The following is a 19,562-nucleotide window of genomic DNA, read 5'->3' on the forward strand; positions in this document are numbered from 1 at the left end:
GAGGACATTTGAATAAAAAATATAAAAAAATTCCATATGTTGATCACAAATGATTTATCTCATGATCACTACATAACAAAAGTTGTTTTGTCGAGATCACGAGATAATCAAAAGTACCACACATCATCCATTCCTTTGTTCAGATGCACGATAACCACCATTGAGGAGCCCTGTGGCTGCATTTAAGCCCTGAACGATGTCTGACAGGCAGCACTGTCTCTCAGGCTGCGTGCCACCCCCAAGACCACAGCCAATCGCATGCAAGGAACAACACGGCTAACTTGGCCAGTCTTGTCAGCTAGCTAAGTAGTCTTATTAGCTAGCTAGCTTGTTATCTATGCAGGTTGTTAGCATGCATAACTGATGTGTATCATTTTAAGGGACACATTTACAGTGGGTGAGCTCCACTCCTAACAGGCTGATCAGATGCAATTTCAGCCTCAGAGGCTGATAAGTCAGGATGCTGTCTTGTAGGCTGTTTCATAGGTAAAGCTCCTTGCAGGCAGATTAGCTGTCAAGGTGCTTTATAGGCAAATTAATATCTGATCCAGGGGCTGAGCTCTATTCATGGCAGGCTGATTAAATTCAATAGAAGCCTTAGAGGCTAATAAAACAGGATGTTGCCTTGTAGGCTGTTTCAAAGGAAGGCTCCTTGCAGACAGCCAACAAGACAGCATGCTGACTTATCACTCTCTGAGGCTGCTATTAAATCTGATCAGCCTGTCAGGAATGGAGCTCACCCACTGTAAATGTTTATATCCATAAAACATGAAGTGTCCCTTTACAATTATACACATCAGTTATGCAAGCTAACAATCAGCATAGATTATTTTTATTTTTTTACGAGCTTGCTAGCTCGCTCACAATACTAGCAAAGTTAGCTGCGTTGTTGCTCGCATCCGATTGGCTGTGGTCTTGGGGTTGGCACAGCCTGGGAGACGGGGCTGCCTGTCAGGCATCGTTCAGGGCTTAAATGCCCTAAGAAAACTTAAAGGAAAATTACACCTAAAAACTATATTTTGGTATTTGTTTCATTAGTCCATTGTGGACATAGTCCAAAATGTTTTGCTTGTCAGCAATCCTTTTAAGATATGTAACTTTCAAAATAGAGAAATCATTACATTTTGCATCATACAGGATGATTTCTGTATTTTGAAAGTTACATCTTGAAAATTTCATTGCTGACAAGCAAAACAGTTTTGGGTGTAGTTTTCCTTTAAAACATATGCGCTGATCCACCGTGGGCTCTGCCGCTTCAACCATACTGTCAATCATTAATAGGTCCACTCCTATTTAGAGAGTTTCTCGTGATCTCGACAAAACAACCTTTGTTATGTCATGATCATGAGATAAATATGTTGTGATCTCAACATAACGAGGGGGAAAAAAATAATTATTGATATGTCTGCTCTCTGGACATCCATATATTTCTCCCCAATCGTACTTTACATGTTGTAAAGTCAGCCAGAGATAACGTTGAACACGGTTCTGGAAAGTGGAAATAAACTTTAAACTCTGTTTAACTCATTTAGCCAAGTAATGATTTTATTTCAACATATCATTGGTTCACTAATATTCACATGTATATTGTTCATGAACTTAATGGTATCAAAGAACATAACATTGGGATGTAATTTTTAAAACGTTTTAACATTGATTCACAATGCTTAATATCTGCCACTAGAGGGAGTACGTGTATAGAAAAAGGATTCTCAGACGCAAGTCCAACATTTCTGTGAGACTAATGGATTAACATATGTTATCCAATAGCAGCTACCATGTTTTAATCATGTCACGAGGGAGGGAGGCCTTTCAAAGTAATTACAGATGTATGTAGGACATTACCTTATGAATTAATTCAGGCCACTGTTGCAACCTGTTGGCCTATGTTCCTAAGAATCAGAGAATGGAAGCAAGTGAGGACTGGTGGGACTGGAATGAAGAATCAGAAAAAAGCTGAACCCAATTCCTTCATCTTTCATGCTGTCATTTATCATAGCTGGAATCAGTTAGCCCCTTAAAATAAATCATACTGACTGTGCTCTATTTTAGTGACAATTTAAATGAAATCAAAGTATTTTTGCCAACTATTAGCAATATGCATGAGCACAACTGCTTGTTTGTTTCATATTGCACAACAACATGATAGGTTAAATGTGGATTTCTCAGTAAAGTGATCACGGGGATGAGGGAGAAGAAGGGAACTTGGCCTACGGTCAGGGATCCGTGATGAGTTGATTGCAGACATGCTCAAATCACCCTGCCATCTGTCTTCGGTCTCAGATGCTGTTATGGATCCAGGCTAGCCTCACCCTTACTCTGCCTCAATGACATAAGACAACCATCTTTTTAAATTTTAACTGCAAGGACCCCCTTTATTTCATATTTTTGTAAATATGCTTCAATGATGGGGTGCAACTCAATATTAGAAAGGTGCATACTCAGGGTATAATAGGTTTCTGAATTGCACTTATTGCAATAGTACTGTGAATGGTTCAACTAAACTGGCTTCCTTGAGAAGGGACTCGACAACGTAGTTGTTGTACACACTGACAAGTTGATTTGGAATTGACTACAGCATACGGCAAATGTGAAAGCACTATTAGGCAACCACAGTAAATAAAACACTCACTTGATAGAACATCTTTATAGAAAAAAATAAGTCTTCACATTTCCCAAAAACACTTTTTTTTGCTTTTTTTCCACTTACGTTTGACATTTTTATTTTATTATATTGTCCATTCATTTACGTGGTAAATATTGAACAACTGTAACATCCAACTTTGTGTCAGTGGCTCTATCGTTTAGTTCCTTGGCCAGGTGGTCAGAAGCTTCAGACAGACAGGAACACAAAACTCTTTCGCTCCTGCATTTGGAGCCATAACAATGTCATAGAGGTGTTGACAAGGAGCCAATGAGGACTGTAGTACTTCCAAGTAGAGTAACCGTCCATGTGTCCAGCGGCGATGGCACAGGAAGTTCTATATGGGCCACAGAACACTGTTCCAGACGAGTCAGAGTGGCAGTCTGCTTGAATGAGGCCCACACTCAACCCAGAGTAGACTAGCCTGTCCACTCAAGCACCAGTCCAGTTTGGCCTAAAGGCACCTGCACTAGAAAGCACTTCTTTTGCATCTATTGATATCCACTTCCTTCTTTCTTAATTTCCCTCTGTCATTTAAAACGGTCGAGCCCATTAAGAGAGTCGTCAACCTCACTGCCTCTGAAATATTCAGGGTGCAGCACAACAGGCAGGATATAGCAGCGAACCCAGCAACTGAACAAAGGGCTCAACATTCATAGTATTGTGATGCAAAGTTTACAAAGTGTCAACAACCAAAAAAAAATAATATAAAGGTGAAAATCTAGTTTTTAGTAGCCATATTGTTCTGCTCTGCAAATTGTACCATGCATCAGCATCTTTATTTTAGGTCATAAAGCTCACCAAATAAATAATTGAAAGACAAACCTACTTTTCACATGCACAAGATCATACACAGACTACTGATGACATTTGATCTGTAGTCTACATCTTCTGTAGCATAGTAGAGTATGTTTAACAGCAATTCAAAACCCAGCGCAGGTCACTTTTGGGGACTTTTTTTGTTGCAATATTCCAGTTCAGAGTGCTGCTGACCAATGCAGTTTTAGGGATGGTTGAGGTTTCCTTGAAATGGAGATTCCTTCATTTGATCTATGCCAAAGCACATCAATATAACAACTGACAGTCATACGGCTGAGCGTCACTCTACAAAACATTACTTTGGCCACCCCTGTGTATATTAAAGTTAAAATCTGTTTTTAAATAGTTGTAGCAATTTCAGATTTATCTAAGATACTGAAGTGAATTGTGATCTCCTTCAGGTCTGGGGCCATGGCCTCTGTTAGGACCCTGTGTAGACCTGCACTACTCCACCTACACAAGAATGCTCTGGGACTATGTAGTGACTGTAGGAATGGAGATCAGCTGATCTAACTACAGAGGGACCCAAGAAGGATCCTTTCTATCAGACGCCATACAGCGGAAAGGAAAGACTCGGACCAACTTTGGCCTCCATCTCTGCCACTGAGCTACCTTGTTTTATTTCATATTTTATATATAAATAAAGTGCTTTTAAAATAAACTATAGTTGTGTGATATCGCCTTGCTTTTGTTCTTGACCTTACAGTACTAAAGCAAAATGTTAAGAGAGCTACAATGAACAACTGTCCATCACCCTCACCAACTACCTACACCAACACTGGCAGGGACTAACAAGACAAATTATGGCAATATCTCCAAAACATCCACTCAATCCAATAAGGATAAACAATTTGTTTAGAACAAATGTAAAGTTCTAAAGACTAATCACAAACCAAGAACTGGGTTAGTGTGACGGCCATGGGTACGTATCTCTTCGCTACAATGCAGAACCAACCGTCTGCTTTCATCCCAGAATTGAGACAAACATGAATACAAATAAAAATAATTCATATCTATTGTAATAATAGTAATATAATTGCACATTAACCATCAAGAGCAGAGACATTTTGTAAGAGGAAAACACATTAAATGAGAAGTGGACAGATCACCCTTGCGCAGTGGAAAATGAGCAGGCAGAGTGAAGGGAAGAGGAGAATTGCGTTGTGTGTGTTTTGACTTTGGAAAATAGCTTTCCACTAGATCTTAAATGATTGCATTATATTTTTTGGCCCATTTTTAACTTAGAAATAGGACAGATAGTTGCACAACGCTTCCTCCTCCTCCTTGCCAGTCTCTTCCCCATATCCCTGCCTGCTGTAAGGGGGTTCCCACCCTGCGGCCTTCTAGCTTGGTCTTTCTGTACCGTTGGTGATGAACTTTGTGCCTCCCTCCCGCCAACCGACCTAAGCTATCATGTACTGGGTGATGGCTCTCAGAGCATACAGAAGCTCAGCCTGTAACCGAGCCTCCATTATAAGCAAGTTCACATGGATCTAAGAGAAGAGAGAAAAAAATAAGAAAAAAGAGGATGATATCATAAGAGAGCAAGAGATGGAATGGGGTTAAGGGGGAAACAGAACACAAATGACCACTTTGCATCCCATTTGACCACATTAATTGGACAAAACTATTATTCTCCAGTAGATTTAGTTCCAGTATATAGTTCAGCTTTATATGGATGCAGTATGTATTGGTATGCGGTTGGGTGCGTACCCTCTCGGAAGGTTTGAGTGGTGCCCAAGACAGGGGACACAGCGGGGTCTTGGTGGCGTCAGGGTAGCAGGCCACAGACTTGATATAAAGCTTCATCTCCCTCTCCAGCAACTGGTTTACCTCCCCGTAGTCATAATCGTCGTACCTGCAGACCCACACCACAAGTGTCACATGTCATGCAAACATGAATGCTATCCAAGCGGGGCCTTCGCAGCGAATCCCAAGCGTTGAATCATAGGACTAACCTGGCTGCAATGCATGTGATCACGATAGCATCTCACTTTACAAGAACTCAAACTATGTACCCAGTGTTCATACGATTTGTGCTGGTTCCTGTGTATGTATACGTGTGTGTGTGTGTGTGTGTGTGTGTGTGTGCAGACCAATAGAATGACCTCACCTAATTCCCAACATACAGTGGATGTAGTTCCAGATGGCTCTCTTCAGGTCAGGCCCGTTGGACGAGGGGAGCGCCGTGACGCTGCGGAAACGGTCGTCCAGCAGGTGCCCGATGTCCGAGTACAGCCGGTTGACCAGGGAGAAGCCGTGGTCCTCCCAGGAGTAGTCCTGCCCAGACAGAAAACACACACAGTCAAACAAACCTGAAATACTCACATGGTTCCTGTAACACCTCAGCTAACTATATGCCCACAGACATACGATGCAGCATATGCTACTCACATTCTACAAAAGCTGATTTATTACTTTACTGACATGGACTCCGGTCATCTCCTAGGGAGGGCGTAACGTATTCCAACATGAACATAAACCATGTCCTTACCTGCACCCGGAATACTTGGAAGTGGTCTTCCTCCCTGCGGGCAAACTCCTGGTAGCCGAACTCAGGGTCTGTTATGAAACGAGAGGGGTCTGCTGAGTAGATCATCTCCTCCTCATCTTCCACATCTGAGAGGAAACAATGAGAGGATAAATAAATATAGTCGATCAGTCACTCAACGTTCACGCCAGTGGAGGCTGGTGGGAGGAGCTATAGGAGGACGGGCTCATTGTAAAGGCTGGAATAGAATCAATGGAACAGAGTCAAACATGTGGTTTACATATTTTTGTTATACCGTTCCATTGATTCCATTCCAGCAATTACAAAGGGCCTGTCCTCCTATAGCTCCTCCCACCAGCCTCCACTGGTTCACACATGAGGATAAGTTTAGCCCTCGCAGCTTCACAATGTCAGGTGTGAATGTGAGCGGAGACAGCTGTGTGTGTGTGTACCTGTGTGCTGGAGTGTCTGGGTGTGTAGGACGCACTCCCCCCTCTCTTTCTCCTCCTGGGATTTCTGTATCCTCTCTTTCAGACACACCATCTCACAACTGGAGTCCAGAGACTGCCAAGACAGATGAAATGATAAAAGACGTGAAGTTGAACATGAAACAATCTGTTGTGGATTAGCACCGATGTCATATTCAGTCTGATACAGCACACAACCCTTACCCGTCGTCGTGTGGTGTGCTCTGAGGGTGTGGTGAGAGGCGGAGGCGCGCTGAAATTGCCGTTGGCAGCGTCACAGAGGCAGTAGCCCGGGGGGGTGCCGTTGGGTGCTATGTGGAGGGGGACGGGGTCGGCGTCGGTGCCAGAGCCAAACACAAAGCTAGAAAGAGAGTGGCAGTGGGCCAGGAGCACCACAGCCTGAACCAGCTCAGCCAGAGACCAGCACTGCTCCCCCGTCTTCAGCAGCGCCTGGTGGGGGAAGGACACAGCAGAGAGTGAGCCTCATGGTGGAGATTAGACAGGGGTGGAGAACTCTACTGATCAGGGATATGACCCTCTAAACCAGCGGTTCCCAAACCTTTTTCACTCAGGTCCCCCTTCCAACATTGGTGAACGTCCCGCTGTTCACACCCCCTCTTGTTGGTGGAGGGAACATTTTGCAGGTTTAAAGTACATTTCCTGCAAGTATACACATTTTTGTCATGGGGTGCAGAGAAAATGTTGCCGTTTTAAAGCTAATTTTTCTTGCAATTCTATACGTTTGGCCATATCTAATGTGTATTAATGTGATATTACTACAACATCTATGGGCTAAAAAACATTAGCTGACATGGGCTAGTTGATCTGCAACGTCAGCAAGTTATAAATAGCTCTCTAGGTCTGAAATGACAAGAGGAAAACTGATGCACTTCCCAATTTCAAAATTGCACCTTGTGCAATTCTACCATTACGACTTTCAAGAGTAAGCTGAAATCCAGACTGAGTTCCTTGCAAAAAGGGGGAACCACTGTTCTAAACCGCAAAGATAAGAATCAATCTAAATCCAAATTTAGGCAACAAAATATTATTTTTTGGCACATTAGATATTTTTTATAAGAGCCCATAACTTTTTCAAGGAGCTGATTCTTGTGGTACCTGTATGTGTGAGCGGGCGGTGAGCCAGGGTTGGTGGGCCAGAACCTTGTTGAGTTGGTCGAGGTGTTGCAGGCGAGGGGGGACGGCCTCCAGCCCCTGTAGCCACAGCGGGTCGCCCCCCACCCTGAGGAACTGGGCCGAGTGCAGAGACACCAGGTAGCCACAGTGATGCTGCGCTGCAGCCTGGGAGAGATGGAGGGAGGGACAGACACACACTTCAATACAAGTAGGCTTGACTCCAGGATGTTGACCACTTTTGTGTCAATGTGCATGGGTGGGTTGTGGCGAGTTTGTGTCGGTGTAAATGTTTATGTACATGAAAGTGGGGTCAGTGCAAGTGTACGCAACTGTGAGTGGGTGATTGGTGCAAATACAATACGCATTTCTGTGCATCATGCAGTGCGTGTGTGCAACGTGTGTCCAGTGGCCTCACCATAATGGCGATGTAGTGACGGTACTGCAGGGGCAGGGGGCCGTCCATGTGGAGGATGTAGTGCTGGGTGCGGAGGAAGCTCTCCAGGTACTGGGGGTGAGAGGCCATCTGCTGGGACACTGCGTCCACACACCCCCTGCTGGCCAGAGCCTTCATGCACCGCAGCGACACCCGCTCCTTCTCAGTGTTCACCTTCGTCACCTGGACAGGACCAGAGGAAGAGGATGGTGAGACAGGTGGCAGAGACAATATGTCACTGACAATGCACACAGCAACTAGGTCTGTGCAATGATTCATCCCAGGTGAAAATCAAAGTTTTATAATAAAATGGGGAATAAATTAAATGCCAGTTTTTCCACAAGCCATATTTAGTGAGGATTGCTTATGGTAGCAGATATGCTGACAGATAGCCTCAGTTTTGATGGTCCCTGTGGTGTCAGCCTACAGTGAGATCAGTATGTGAATTGCAGGCAGGTCAGGACTGTGGGTTTTGAACCAACCGTCGACAGGAGACTACTTATAACCGCAGCAGAGATATTTTACCACTAGACATTCCTCACAATATTCCCCTGCAAAACACAAACAAGGCCGCTCTGCACACTTTTCAGGCAGAGAGACTTGCTGGTAGGGAAAAGAGCTCAGCATCCAACACATTCACAGTACCAGAGAGGATTAACCAAAAGACAAAACAGATCAATAGTCATAGGAGGATGCAATGAGACAACCCTGAATTAACTGCTCAAAGTCCTCCACTTTACTATGATAAAATGAGTAGAGCAGATACATGTAGAGGAACTTGGGTGTATGGGGGATTGTGAGGCTGGACCTGAATGAGGCCTCATTGAGGGAAGAACCACAGTAAAGAAGTAGGACAGTCCAAACCGACAGGGAGAGGCTGGCTGGGGAGGAGGAGAGTCACAGGCCAAGAGAAACTTGGACTCAGAGAGAAACTGTCTGGGGAAAGAGGAGAGCCACAGGCCAAGAGAAACATGGACTCAGAGAGAGACTGGTCTTCTAAAGGCTAAAGGGATTTATTACCTCACTCTCAACGGCTTCTAGGAAAAGGTGTTGGCACAGGGCTGGAGAGAGTGGGTCTTGACTCAGTTCCCCAGTGTGTGAAATGTGAGATTCCAGGGCAGCTTACCTAGGATCCAAGTGGCTAAGCAGACTGTTGGCAGAGCCTGGTGTTCTCAGTTAAGGCTAGGGCTGTTGTGGTGAACTTATTACCGCCACACCGGCGGTCACGAGTGATGAAGCCAGTCAAATTCCACATGACCATTTAAGTCGAGGTAATTAGGCTTCTCCAAGCTCTGATGCTGCTGCTGGTCATTAGTAGCCTACTAAACTTGCTAACTGCCTGGTACTCAGCACTCTATTGTCCCGCTAATCAGTCTGACATCAATGCAAATGTTTTCGAAAACCTAAAATCAGACCCTTCACGAGAGCCCATGAACTCATGTTGCGCAACATTTCTATAGGCTTTGATGGCCTCTTAAAAATATAAGTGATGGCCTCTTAAAAATATAAGGATCCCATCAGGTTTCTATAGGCTCGGCCTACAAGATCTATTTCTCAACTTTCCTAATATTAAGCACAGTGCTTATATTTACAACAGGTGTACAGCCTACCTGGCTGGCATGGAAATAAACCACAGGGGAAAACGTCCTCCATTCGCTATTTAAGTACATAGATGACATGTATTTTTTCCTGCTGCCCCCGTTTTCGATACAGGTGCATGATAATGGTCCATTCTAAATCAAAACAAAATGTCACATTATTTAGTATATGTAAAGACAAGATTAAATCAAGAAAAGTGTGATGGGTGACAATATTAGCTTATCACTTGTGAATTATATATTATCCCTTGTGAATGATGCCCAGCATAAGAAACAATGTGACTTTTTGGAATCCTAGTCGCACACCTCATGTAGCCTTGCCCATAGGCCTATATGTTTTGACAAGGTTTGTTTCACAAGTAAAGTGGCCAAATAACTTCTTAAAATTAAGTACATTAATCCGCTTTACAAAGGGTGTAGAGCCTAACTGACATACATAAGCAGCACGTGACTTTCAAGTTTGGGGAAGATCATTTTCACCATAAAAAAAATGCCTCTTTATAATAAAAGCATTACACGCATAATCGCATTTGCGGTCACTTGATAATGGTGTTTTCCACTAATGGAACATTTGCACTTATACAGTGGAGCAAAAAAGTATGGTCAGCCACCAATTGTGCAAGTACTCCCACTTAAAAAGATGAGAGAGGCCTGTAATTTTCATCATAGGTACACTTCAACTATGACAGACAAAATTAGAGAAAAAAAATCCAGAAAATCACATCGTAGGATTTTTAATTTATTTATTTGCAAATTATGGTGGAAAATACATATTTGGTCACCTACAAACAAGCAAGATGTCTGGCTCTCACAGACCTGTAACAACTTCTTTAAGAGGCTCCTCTGTCCTCCACTCGTTACCTGTATTAATGGCACCTGTTTGAACTTGTTATCAGTATAAAAGACACCTGTCCACAACCTCAAACAAACAGTCACACTCCAAACTCCACTATGGCCAAGACCAAAGAGCTGTCAAAGGACACAAGAAACAAAATTGTAGACCTGCACCAGGCTAGGAAGACTGAATCTGCAATAGGTAAGCAGCTTGGTTTGAAGAAATCAACTGTGGGAGCAATTATTAGGAAATGGAAGACATATAATCTCCCTCGATCTAGGGCTCCACGCAAAATCTCACCCCGTGGGGTCAAAATGATCACAAGAACGGTGAGCAAAAATCCCAGAACCACACGGGGGGACCTAGTGAATAACCTGCAGAGAGCTGGGACCAAAGTAACAAAGCCTACCATCAGCAAGGGCATTGAAGATGAAACGTGGCTGGGTCTTTCAGCATGACAATGATCCCAAACACACTGCCCGGGCAACGAAGGAGTGGCTTCGTAAGAAGCATTTTAAGGTCCTGGAGTGGCCTAGCCAGTGTCCAGATCTCAACCTCATAGAAAATCTTTGAAAGGAGTTGAAAGTCTGTGTTGCCCAGCAACAGCCCCAAAACATCACTGCTCTAGAGGAGATATGCATGGAGGAATGGGCCAAAATACCAGCAACAGTGTGTGAAAAGCTTTTGAAGACTTACAGAAAATGTTTGACCTCTTATATACCCTTCGTTGGCAATGACAAAGTATTGAGATAAGTATTTGGTCAATAACAAAAGTTTATTTTCCACCATAATTTGCAAATAAATTCATTAAAAATCCTACAAAGTGATTTTCTGGATTTTTTTTCTCTTATTTTGTCTGTCATAGTTGAAGTGTACCTATGATGAAAATTACAGGCCTCTCTCATCTTTAAGTGGGAGTACTTGCACAATTGGTGGCTGACAATACTTTTTTGCCCCACTGTAGCCTACTACCATGTATGCATTGCTGCGCTTATGTGAAGAAAAAACATTTTAAGCTCAACATTCTGATTTGTTGCATCAGCCACATCGCATAAAACATGTTTTGATGCTAGTGGTTGTATTCATTTGGGATCTATCACATCCCACAACTGTCCTAGACTGTTTGGAATATTTATTTCTCACACAGAATAGGTCAACTAATGTACTATGGGGGATAGTAGACATAGGCTAGTGCTTTTGCTGTCCGTTAGGCCTACTCATCTTGTTGGCTGACGAAAAGTAAACGTGAACAGTTCTTCCAACATGCACCTCTGAATTGGATAAGGACAGTGAGTCATGTGAGTGAGAGGGCACAGCACACTCAGGGAGAAGGGCACAACGCAGCACTCCAGGATGCAAAAAGGCATGGATTTTTTAGGGTGCATTACGGCCACAAAGGGGATGCCACCATGAAATGCAAGGCATTATCAAGTGCTTATCAAATCGTGAATGAGAGACTATTTGTGTGTGTACAAAAGCAGAGCTCATGCCTTTATAATCTAATCATGCAGCCTTACAATGTATAAAAAAACACAAAAAAACAGGCCAACTTGTATAACAATTAGAGTTACATACACTCTTAATTAAGCATACAGAAGTACCCACTTCTTGGTTAACCGCTCAAAACAGAATAGCCGCAGGTGCACACTCCCTCAAATCGCTTGGAGACAAAATTTATATTTTATTCAGCCTTGTTCAAATTGTATTCTTCATACTCTAAAATAATGCCACGGAATTATAAGCAAATCTTGTCTGTTAAATGAAATAGTGTAACCCACAGCCATTTGGTATAACCACATCAGGACAACTCAGGGTACACTATTCTTCTCTTCTGAAAGACTACATTTTCTTCATATCATGCTTCTTTAGGCCCGTCTAAAATAAATCATGGATTTATTGTGATGGTGTAGGCTATATTAAATGTATGCTATATTACATGGACTTTACAAAAATGGCTTGTAGGCTATATGTGGAAGCCAGGAGATCCTAAATGTGTTTTGGTCAATTACTGTGAGACTGATAGTTATTTGCTTGACAATCCCCAGCTGACAATTTCTCTATATCAACGGGTGTGTGTCAGCGATGGTGATTTGCGATGATCGTTATGTAGCTCTAACACCTCACATAATAGCTTTGTGGCATTTAGCCACATGTTAGCATATCTCACTGGCATTTAGCCACATGTTAGCATATTTCACTGGCATTTAGCCACATGTTAGCACATCTCACTGGCTTCTCTGTGGCTCAAAAATGCTTCACTTCACACCTTACCCAGCAGGTGGCGGTGCTCTTCCTCCAACATTAGGTACAAAGACTTTCCAATATTAAAATTAATACACATCTCCTCCAACATTTTGGTGGATGTCAAGAAGGGGAACAGGACAGGCCTAGGGGGTTTAACCACTCAGCTGACAGCCCATGGAATTCATTGTCTAAATGTGACATTTATTTCTATGGCCTTCCAATACACGAGTTTTCCTTCACAATGACTTTAGTCCTTTTTTAAATCACCATGCAACAGCTATTGACTGCAATGTGTCAATGTCATGGTAATCCTATATTGAGCATGCATGGTCAGGTGTGGCCTTTGAAGAGAGAAAAACATGTAAGTGGTTCAGTGACAGAGACCACAGCAAACAGGAGAGAAAGCTCTAGTCATGCAGACTTGGATCCTGACCCACTTGTCTACTTTCAAGGAACACGGGAGCTCAACTCTACGACACGGGCCTCATTGGTCTAGCATCAAGGTCTTTGACACTGGCATACGTCACTCACACAACCCTACATGTATGCCCCCACAGCTCTGTGCCTGCTGATTTGTAGCCCCACATTTTCCATGTTGGAGAGCAATCAAAGTCCCACTCTCCAGGAACTCTGTCTAACCAAGTCTCCATGGGTGTTTTGAGAAACTTTCTGGGAATCAAGTTCCATACAAACGAATTAAACACGAGTTTAAATTTCAGTCAGGGCTCAGTCAGGATTTAAAGGCTGGATCATAAACATCCTGGCTGTGGCCATGACACCACATTATTAGTGTGTGTTATTAACGTGTCAGACCGATGAGTTAAAGCTGGAATGCCAACGCTCCAGACCAGTCAGCCAAATGGTACCCTATTCCCAACCAGGATGCTACGAACCTCAGAGGCCACGTCCCACTCGCCCTGTACATTTATAGTAGTTCATCAGGGCCCGATAACCAAGCCCGATGGAAAACAGGCTCAGAGTGGCAGTAAAATACAAATGTGTTCAGCACCTCTCAACAGGCCAGTCACCATTTACCTGATAGCGTTGTAGGGCAACAGAATCAAGCATGCTAGCAGATAGCATAGACCTCTAGTCATTGTGATAACGCTAGTTAACAATGGCTTGCAAAACTACCTTTACTTCCATCATACTAGACAGAAACATAAACATGGTATCCACAACTTAATCTGACTCTGGGGAAGAAGATTAAGGGCCTCATTGCCTAAATCCATAAGTATCCCTTTAAGTTACAGTATGAGAGAACCTGTATGGAAGGCGTCACTGGCACGCGTACAGGTAGGGTGAGTGACCTGCTTCAGAAGACATGGAACTAGTCTTTCTGTTCACCGTTGTTGGAATTGTGCAATTGTTCACTAATAATTCAAACCAGACAAGAAAATGTCAGACACTTTAAACTATCACAACGGCATACATTTTCTATATGGTACAATTAGTTTCCCCAGACATCTTGACATGCTCAAATAGGGAAATTAATCTCCAACATGTTCCATTATAAGAAGTAGTCTAGTCAAACTAAAACAGGAACCAACATCCTTTCATCAGTCCCAGGCAGGAAATGACACAATGAGTCACACATTAATTCTGCTGACTTTTAACACATTTGTATTTGTGTACGTATAGCCCAACTAACAAGTTGAAATACGTAGCTAATGTACAAACTATAATTTTATATATATATATATATATATATATATATATATATATATATATATATATATATATATACACACACACAACATGTAAAGTGCTGGTCCCATGTTTCATGAGTTGAAATAAAAGATCCCAGAAAATCAATAGAAATCAGCCAAGGTATCAGAAAAGAAAATTGTACACCTCCACAAGTCTGGTTCATCCTTCGGAGCAATTTCCAAATGCCTAAAGGTACCACGTTCATCTGTAAAAACAATAGTACGCAAGTATAAACACCATGGGACCACGCAGCAATCATACCGCTCAGGAAGTCTCCTAGAGATGAACGTACCTTGGTGCGAAAAGTGCAAATCAATCCCAGAACAACAGCAAAGGACCCTGTGAAGATGCTGGAGGAAACAGGTAAAAAAGTATCAATATCCACAGACTACGGTTTGCAACTGCACATGGGGACAAAGACCATACTTTTTGGAGAAATGTCCTCTGGTCTGATGAAACAAAAATAGAACTCTTTGGCCATAATGACCACTTATGTTTTGAGGAAAAAGGGGGAGGCTTGCAAGCCGAAGAACACCATTCCAACCGTAAAGCATGGGGGTGGCAGCATCATGTTGTGTGGGTGCTTTGCTGCAGGAGGGACTGGTGCACTTCACAAAATAGATGGCATCATGAGGGAGGAAAAGGACATGGATATATTGAAGCAACATCTCAATACATCAGTCAGGAAGTTAAAGCTTGGTACCAAATGAGTCTTCGAAATGGACAATGACCCTAAGCATAATTCCAAAGTTGTGGCAAAATGGCTTAAGGACAACAAAGTCAAGGTATTGGAGTGGCCATCACAAAGCCCTGACCTCAATTCTATCAAAAATTTGTGGGCAGAACTGAAAAAGCGTGTGCGAGCAAGGACTACAAACTTGACTCAGTTACACCAGCTCTGTCAGGAGGAATGGGCCAAAATTCACCCAACTTATTGTGGGAAGCTTGTGGAAGGCTACCCGCAACATTTGACCCAAGTTAAACAATTTAAAGGCAATGATACCAAATACTAATTGAGTGTATGTAAACTTCTGCCCTACTGGGAATGTGATGAAAGAAATAAAAGCTGAAATAAATCACTCGCTACTATTATTCTGACATTTCATATTCTTAAAATAAAAGTGGTGATTCTAACTGACCTAAAACAGGACATTTTTACTAGGATTAAATGTCAGGAATTGAGAAAAAACTGAGTTTAAATGTATTTGGCTAAGGTGTATGTAAACTTCCGACTTCAACTGTAGGCCTATATATAGAGACATGCCATACTGATTGCAACAACATATAATATCAAAGTGTAAAGGCTGAGACTAATAACATGCACAGGGATTACTGAGAGTGTTTCCAAGAGCAGACTGCTATATTCTATTAAGTGAGGAAGGTTGAGAGGCTGTAAATCAGCTGAAAGCCTTTCAATAAAGTATTGTCCTGACGAAGGCCTGTAACTCCCTCCCAGAGGTTAACATGATTTGAAATGCAAAAGCACCATTGATTTACCACATCACCCACCCTGATCCTGGTCCCTGTCTCTCTGCTGCACAGGGAAACGAATTTGTTTATTGATCCGAGAACGTCACAAGGTAAAAACGAGATGCAAAGGATAGTGGCAGTGGGGAGGGGAGGGAAAGAGGGGGAGCCATGGTATTTTGGCAATATACCACAAACCGGAGGTGCCTTATTGCTTAAATAGACAATGGCCTATAAATTGTGGAGTATAAAATAAGAAATGGGAAGTATGCAGAGATGACCAAGCAAAGGAGAACAAAGACTAGAAAAATGATGCAAGTAGTGGTTCAAAAAGGGTAAATGTGACAGGGAGGGAGGGAGTGGATAAGGTAGTGCAGGGGGCTGCAAGGGAGGGGGTTAGCTGCAGATGGAGGAGATAAAGGGATATTCTATCTACATTCCAAGTGAGCCTGAAGGGGTCTGTCCTTGTCATTAGCTGCTCTGCTAGTGTCGAGACCCGGCTGCTTACCATTAACACACTCGTCCCTCTTCATCGGAAATAAACAGCAAGCTTTGTTTTTGGCTCTGCAAGGGAGGTGTGCTAAACAACCAGCTGCAGCCCACAGGAGGGGTAGGGGAGCCCCCTTGCAGGGGTGGGGAGCTGGGCAGGACAGCAGCCATAGACGACCCACACAAACATACCATGCTACATATGGAGACATGCATGTATAACACAACAAAAAAACATGACAGGCAGGTAGAACCAGATTATATGGTGACATGAGACAGACAGCTGAGCATAGACAAGAAACAAGTGCTAATGCACACAGGGTGTTTCAGAATTCAGGTTACATTATTTGCTTGATATAGTCATCTTTTGTAACCTGGTTAGTTACATTCACAATACCCCCTTTTCAAACTTCTGACTCTTTTTCAAACTAGAAGCATGCCTAATATGCTGACTACACCAGCCACAGACACATGCGCCATCGCGGTGATTTGCACGCATGTTGATTTTGTCCGCACACACCAGTCCAGAGATCATGACACGCGGGTTAAAATATCAAAACCAACTGAACCAACTTTAATAATTTGGGGGCAGGTCGAAATGCAAATGAAACTTTCATGGACATTCAGATAGCTAGTTAGTCTTGGGAGATAAAACATTGGGTTGTTATTTTACCCATCATGCACACGGTCCTCTTGCTTGTTGGTTCTTCGCAGAATTTTGACCCAGTCATACAAAATGTTATGTTTCTACGCCAATTAGATTTTAGCTTTCTTTAATCTCTCCTCCTTTGTCTTTCAAGCATCCAGGGGTTGTAGCTTCCTGATATTCAATAATCAAACTATATTTTTCTCATGCGCCGAATACAACAGGAAGGGACTTTCAGTGCGTTGCGTGTATCAAATAGAACCAAGTTCTATTTTAGTGCTGTCCTACGCAGACGTGATCGAGCTGTGCGGGTGAAATGATTGAAACACTTGTGTACATTTATTCTGCAACACTCACACACACACAACATGTGTGTATGTAAGAATTGCTAATTCATATCAATGCCAGCAGATAAGACAGTTTTTAAACACCTGACATTTATCTATGGCACTTTTATTGACAGGATATACAGTGGTAAGGGAGCAATAATCTAGGAGGGGGCCCTACTTTGGGTTCTGCACAAAGAACACACAAAAGCATGATGCAACAATATGTCTGTTGTTTTCTAACCAGAGCTGCAACAAATGTCCAAAACTGTAAACCTCAGAAAGGATCTTGTTTATTAAAATTAAAAATATACATCCCATGCTTCTGTCTAGTCAAATCTGCAAACGCCTGGTGCAAATCTCATAAGGATGGCTATTCACATGTGTATGTTTGACAGGTTTGGTGCAGGCAATAAATGTGACATCTGACATACATAGCATTGAAGAAAGCCTAGGTCTAAACCCCTATATGCAAGTACAAGTCAAATATCATTTTACATCAAATATTAAGGAATGCATGTCACTGACCACATTCCGTTATTGTTCTAGCTACTTCTTTCTGAATGTTGAATCGCAGTAAACAAGTTATCCTATCCGCACTGCCCCCTCTCGGCTGTACATGGAAAAACAGCACAGAAATGAGAAAAACAACTTTGATTGGCAGTGCACCCAGCATCACTGCACACAAGGACTAAATCTTAATGAAAAAATACACGCAAAACACATATCTTTATCAAACGTTTGACATTATGACAGAGGACAATGCATTAGGCCGATTGAAACAGAACAGGAAAACTGCTCCTTGAACTCTGTCAAGGACTGTCTTTGTTCGTTAGCAAGCCAACTAGATTCTTTGCAGCTGGTCAGAACACAGACTGCCAAAATGATGGAATGACATTGCATTAGCAGACACTTTTTCTGTACGTGCAAATCGCTAGAGATTGTCATTATTGCCTTCTCCCACAAAAAGAGAAAAGAGTAGGCGGCTGATGGCCATCAAGCCTAGGCTGCAAATATAGCTAAAATCATAATGCAAATACATCACGAAGAAAAGTATAGCCTACTTTGCAGATTAACATGTTCATTTTTACTATCCAGTTAACGTTAGCTAGTTGTCAATCCATTATGGTAACATACTAGGACTAGGTTACCATTCAACACCGTTAGTTCAGTTGAATAGATGTCTAAACCATTTTTCAACAGCAGCAAATGTTCATTCATTGACTGGGACTGACAAATCAAAATTATTGACAGGTTGTTACCGTCCCTTCAAGAAGCCCCTAGCTATATAAATTAAATGACAATCGATGACCATTGGCATTGCTTTGTTGGTACTTTGGCTAGTTAGTTAACGTGATTTCCCTAGCTATTTCAGAGATGACAAACAATAGTTAGCTAACGTTAGCTGGCCATTTGGCTCAGAATAACCGTTAGTTAGCTAGCTAACTTTACTTGCCTTGGCTAGTAAACAAGCTAGCTTGTTAGCTAACTTAATAGCCACCTGTTAGTTAACGTAGTTAACTTAGCTGCTCACCTGCCCCTTGTCAACTGTCATCTAACGTTAGCTAGCTGGTTATCAAGTCAGTTGTCTGAATGAGTTACCAAGGCAGTTAACGTTAGCTACCTAGCCATTAGAGGGCGACAAACTAGCTCGGACATTAAAATGAGTTAGCTAGCTAAAGCAAATCTCGAGACAAACACACACACCCCCCACCCCACCACCATTATCAAGGGATAGAAGTATAAGTAGTTAACGTAGTTCTGGAGCTAACAGTTTCGTGAGAGACAAAACCTGCCAGAAATTTTTCAGGACAAAATGAATGAACGACAGTCGATGGAACTTTATTAGTAGCCAGCTAACGTTAATCATAAATTGGAACGTTGACTGGCTTTTTAGTAGTTAAGTCAAGACAAATACCTGGTTCTGGACGCGCTGACATTGGTTTCTGAGAGGGTAATCCATTTCTTTCATAAAGATTATCATTTTCCAACTAATTAGTGCATGGATACGGCTCTGTCTCTCCTGATGTCCACCTGACAAAGCGGAGCCACTACAAGTCTGGGCATTTAGCTAGAGGTGAAAAAAAACTCGCAGTGGACTGACAGCTCCAGTAACAGTGTGCCCAATCAAATCATAAAGGGGCGGAGTAAAGAGTAGGGGTGGTGCAAATGCTAAAGACCAATCAACTTACAGAGATGGCATTTAAAGCTTCAACTCTTTCACTGAAAGGCTGACATGAAATTCAATTACTGCTAGTG

At 42.4% G+C, this 19,562-nt stretch overlaps 1 protein-coding gene across 2 annotated transcripts; it reads right to left on the reverse strand.

Annotated features, from left to right (window-relative positions):
- Window positions 1–2,632: 2,632 nt before the first annotated feature.
- Window positions 2,633–19,386, reverse strand: LOC135526368 (sestrin-3-like). 2 transcript variants are annotated; one of them, XM_064954694.1, is made up of 9 exons: window positions 19,222–19,386; window positions 7,971–8,171; window positions 7,538–7,720; window positions 6,626–6,871; window positions 6,407–6,518; window positions 5,958–6,082; window positions 5,577–5,743; window positions 5,177–5,321; window positions 2,633–4,956 (listed from the first exon to the last, which is right to left on the reverse strand). In XM_064954694.1, the coding sequence occupies exons 1-9, from the start codon at window positions 19,285–19,287 to the stop codon at window positions 4,867–4,869; spliced, it is 1,335 nt and encodes a 444-aa protein (XP_064810766.1). In that variant the 5' UTR covers window positions 19,288–19,386; the 3' UTR covers window positions 2,633–4,866. The 2 variants fall into 2 exon arrangements, with proteins under 2 accessions (XP_064810766.1, XP_064810767.1); XM_064954695.1 differs by lacking the exon at window positions 19,222–19,386 and adding an exon at window positions 14,668–14,691.
- Window positions 19,387–19,562: the final 176 nt, after the last annotated feature.

The sequence above is a fragment of the Oncorhynchus masou genome, chromosome 32 (genome assembly GCF_036934945.1).
Source record: "Oncorhynchus masou masou isolate Uvic2021 chromosome 32, UVic_Omas_1.1, whole genome shotgun sequence".
Lineage (NCBI taxonomy): Eukaryota > Metazoa > Chordata > Actinopteri > Salmoniformes > Salmonidae > Oncorhynchus > Oncorhynchus masou.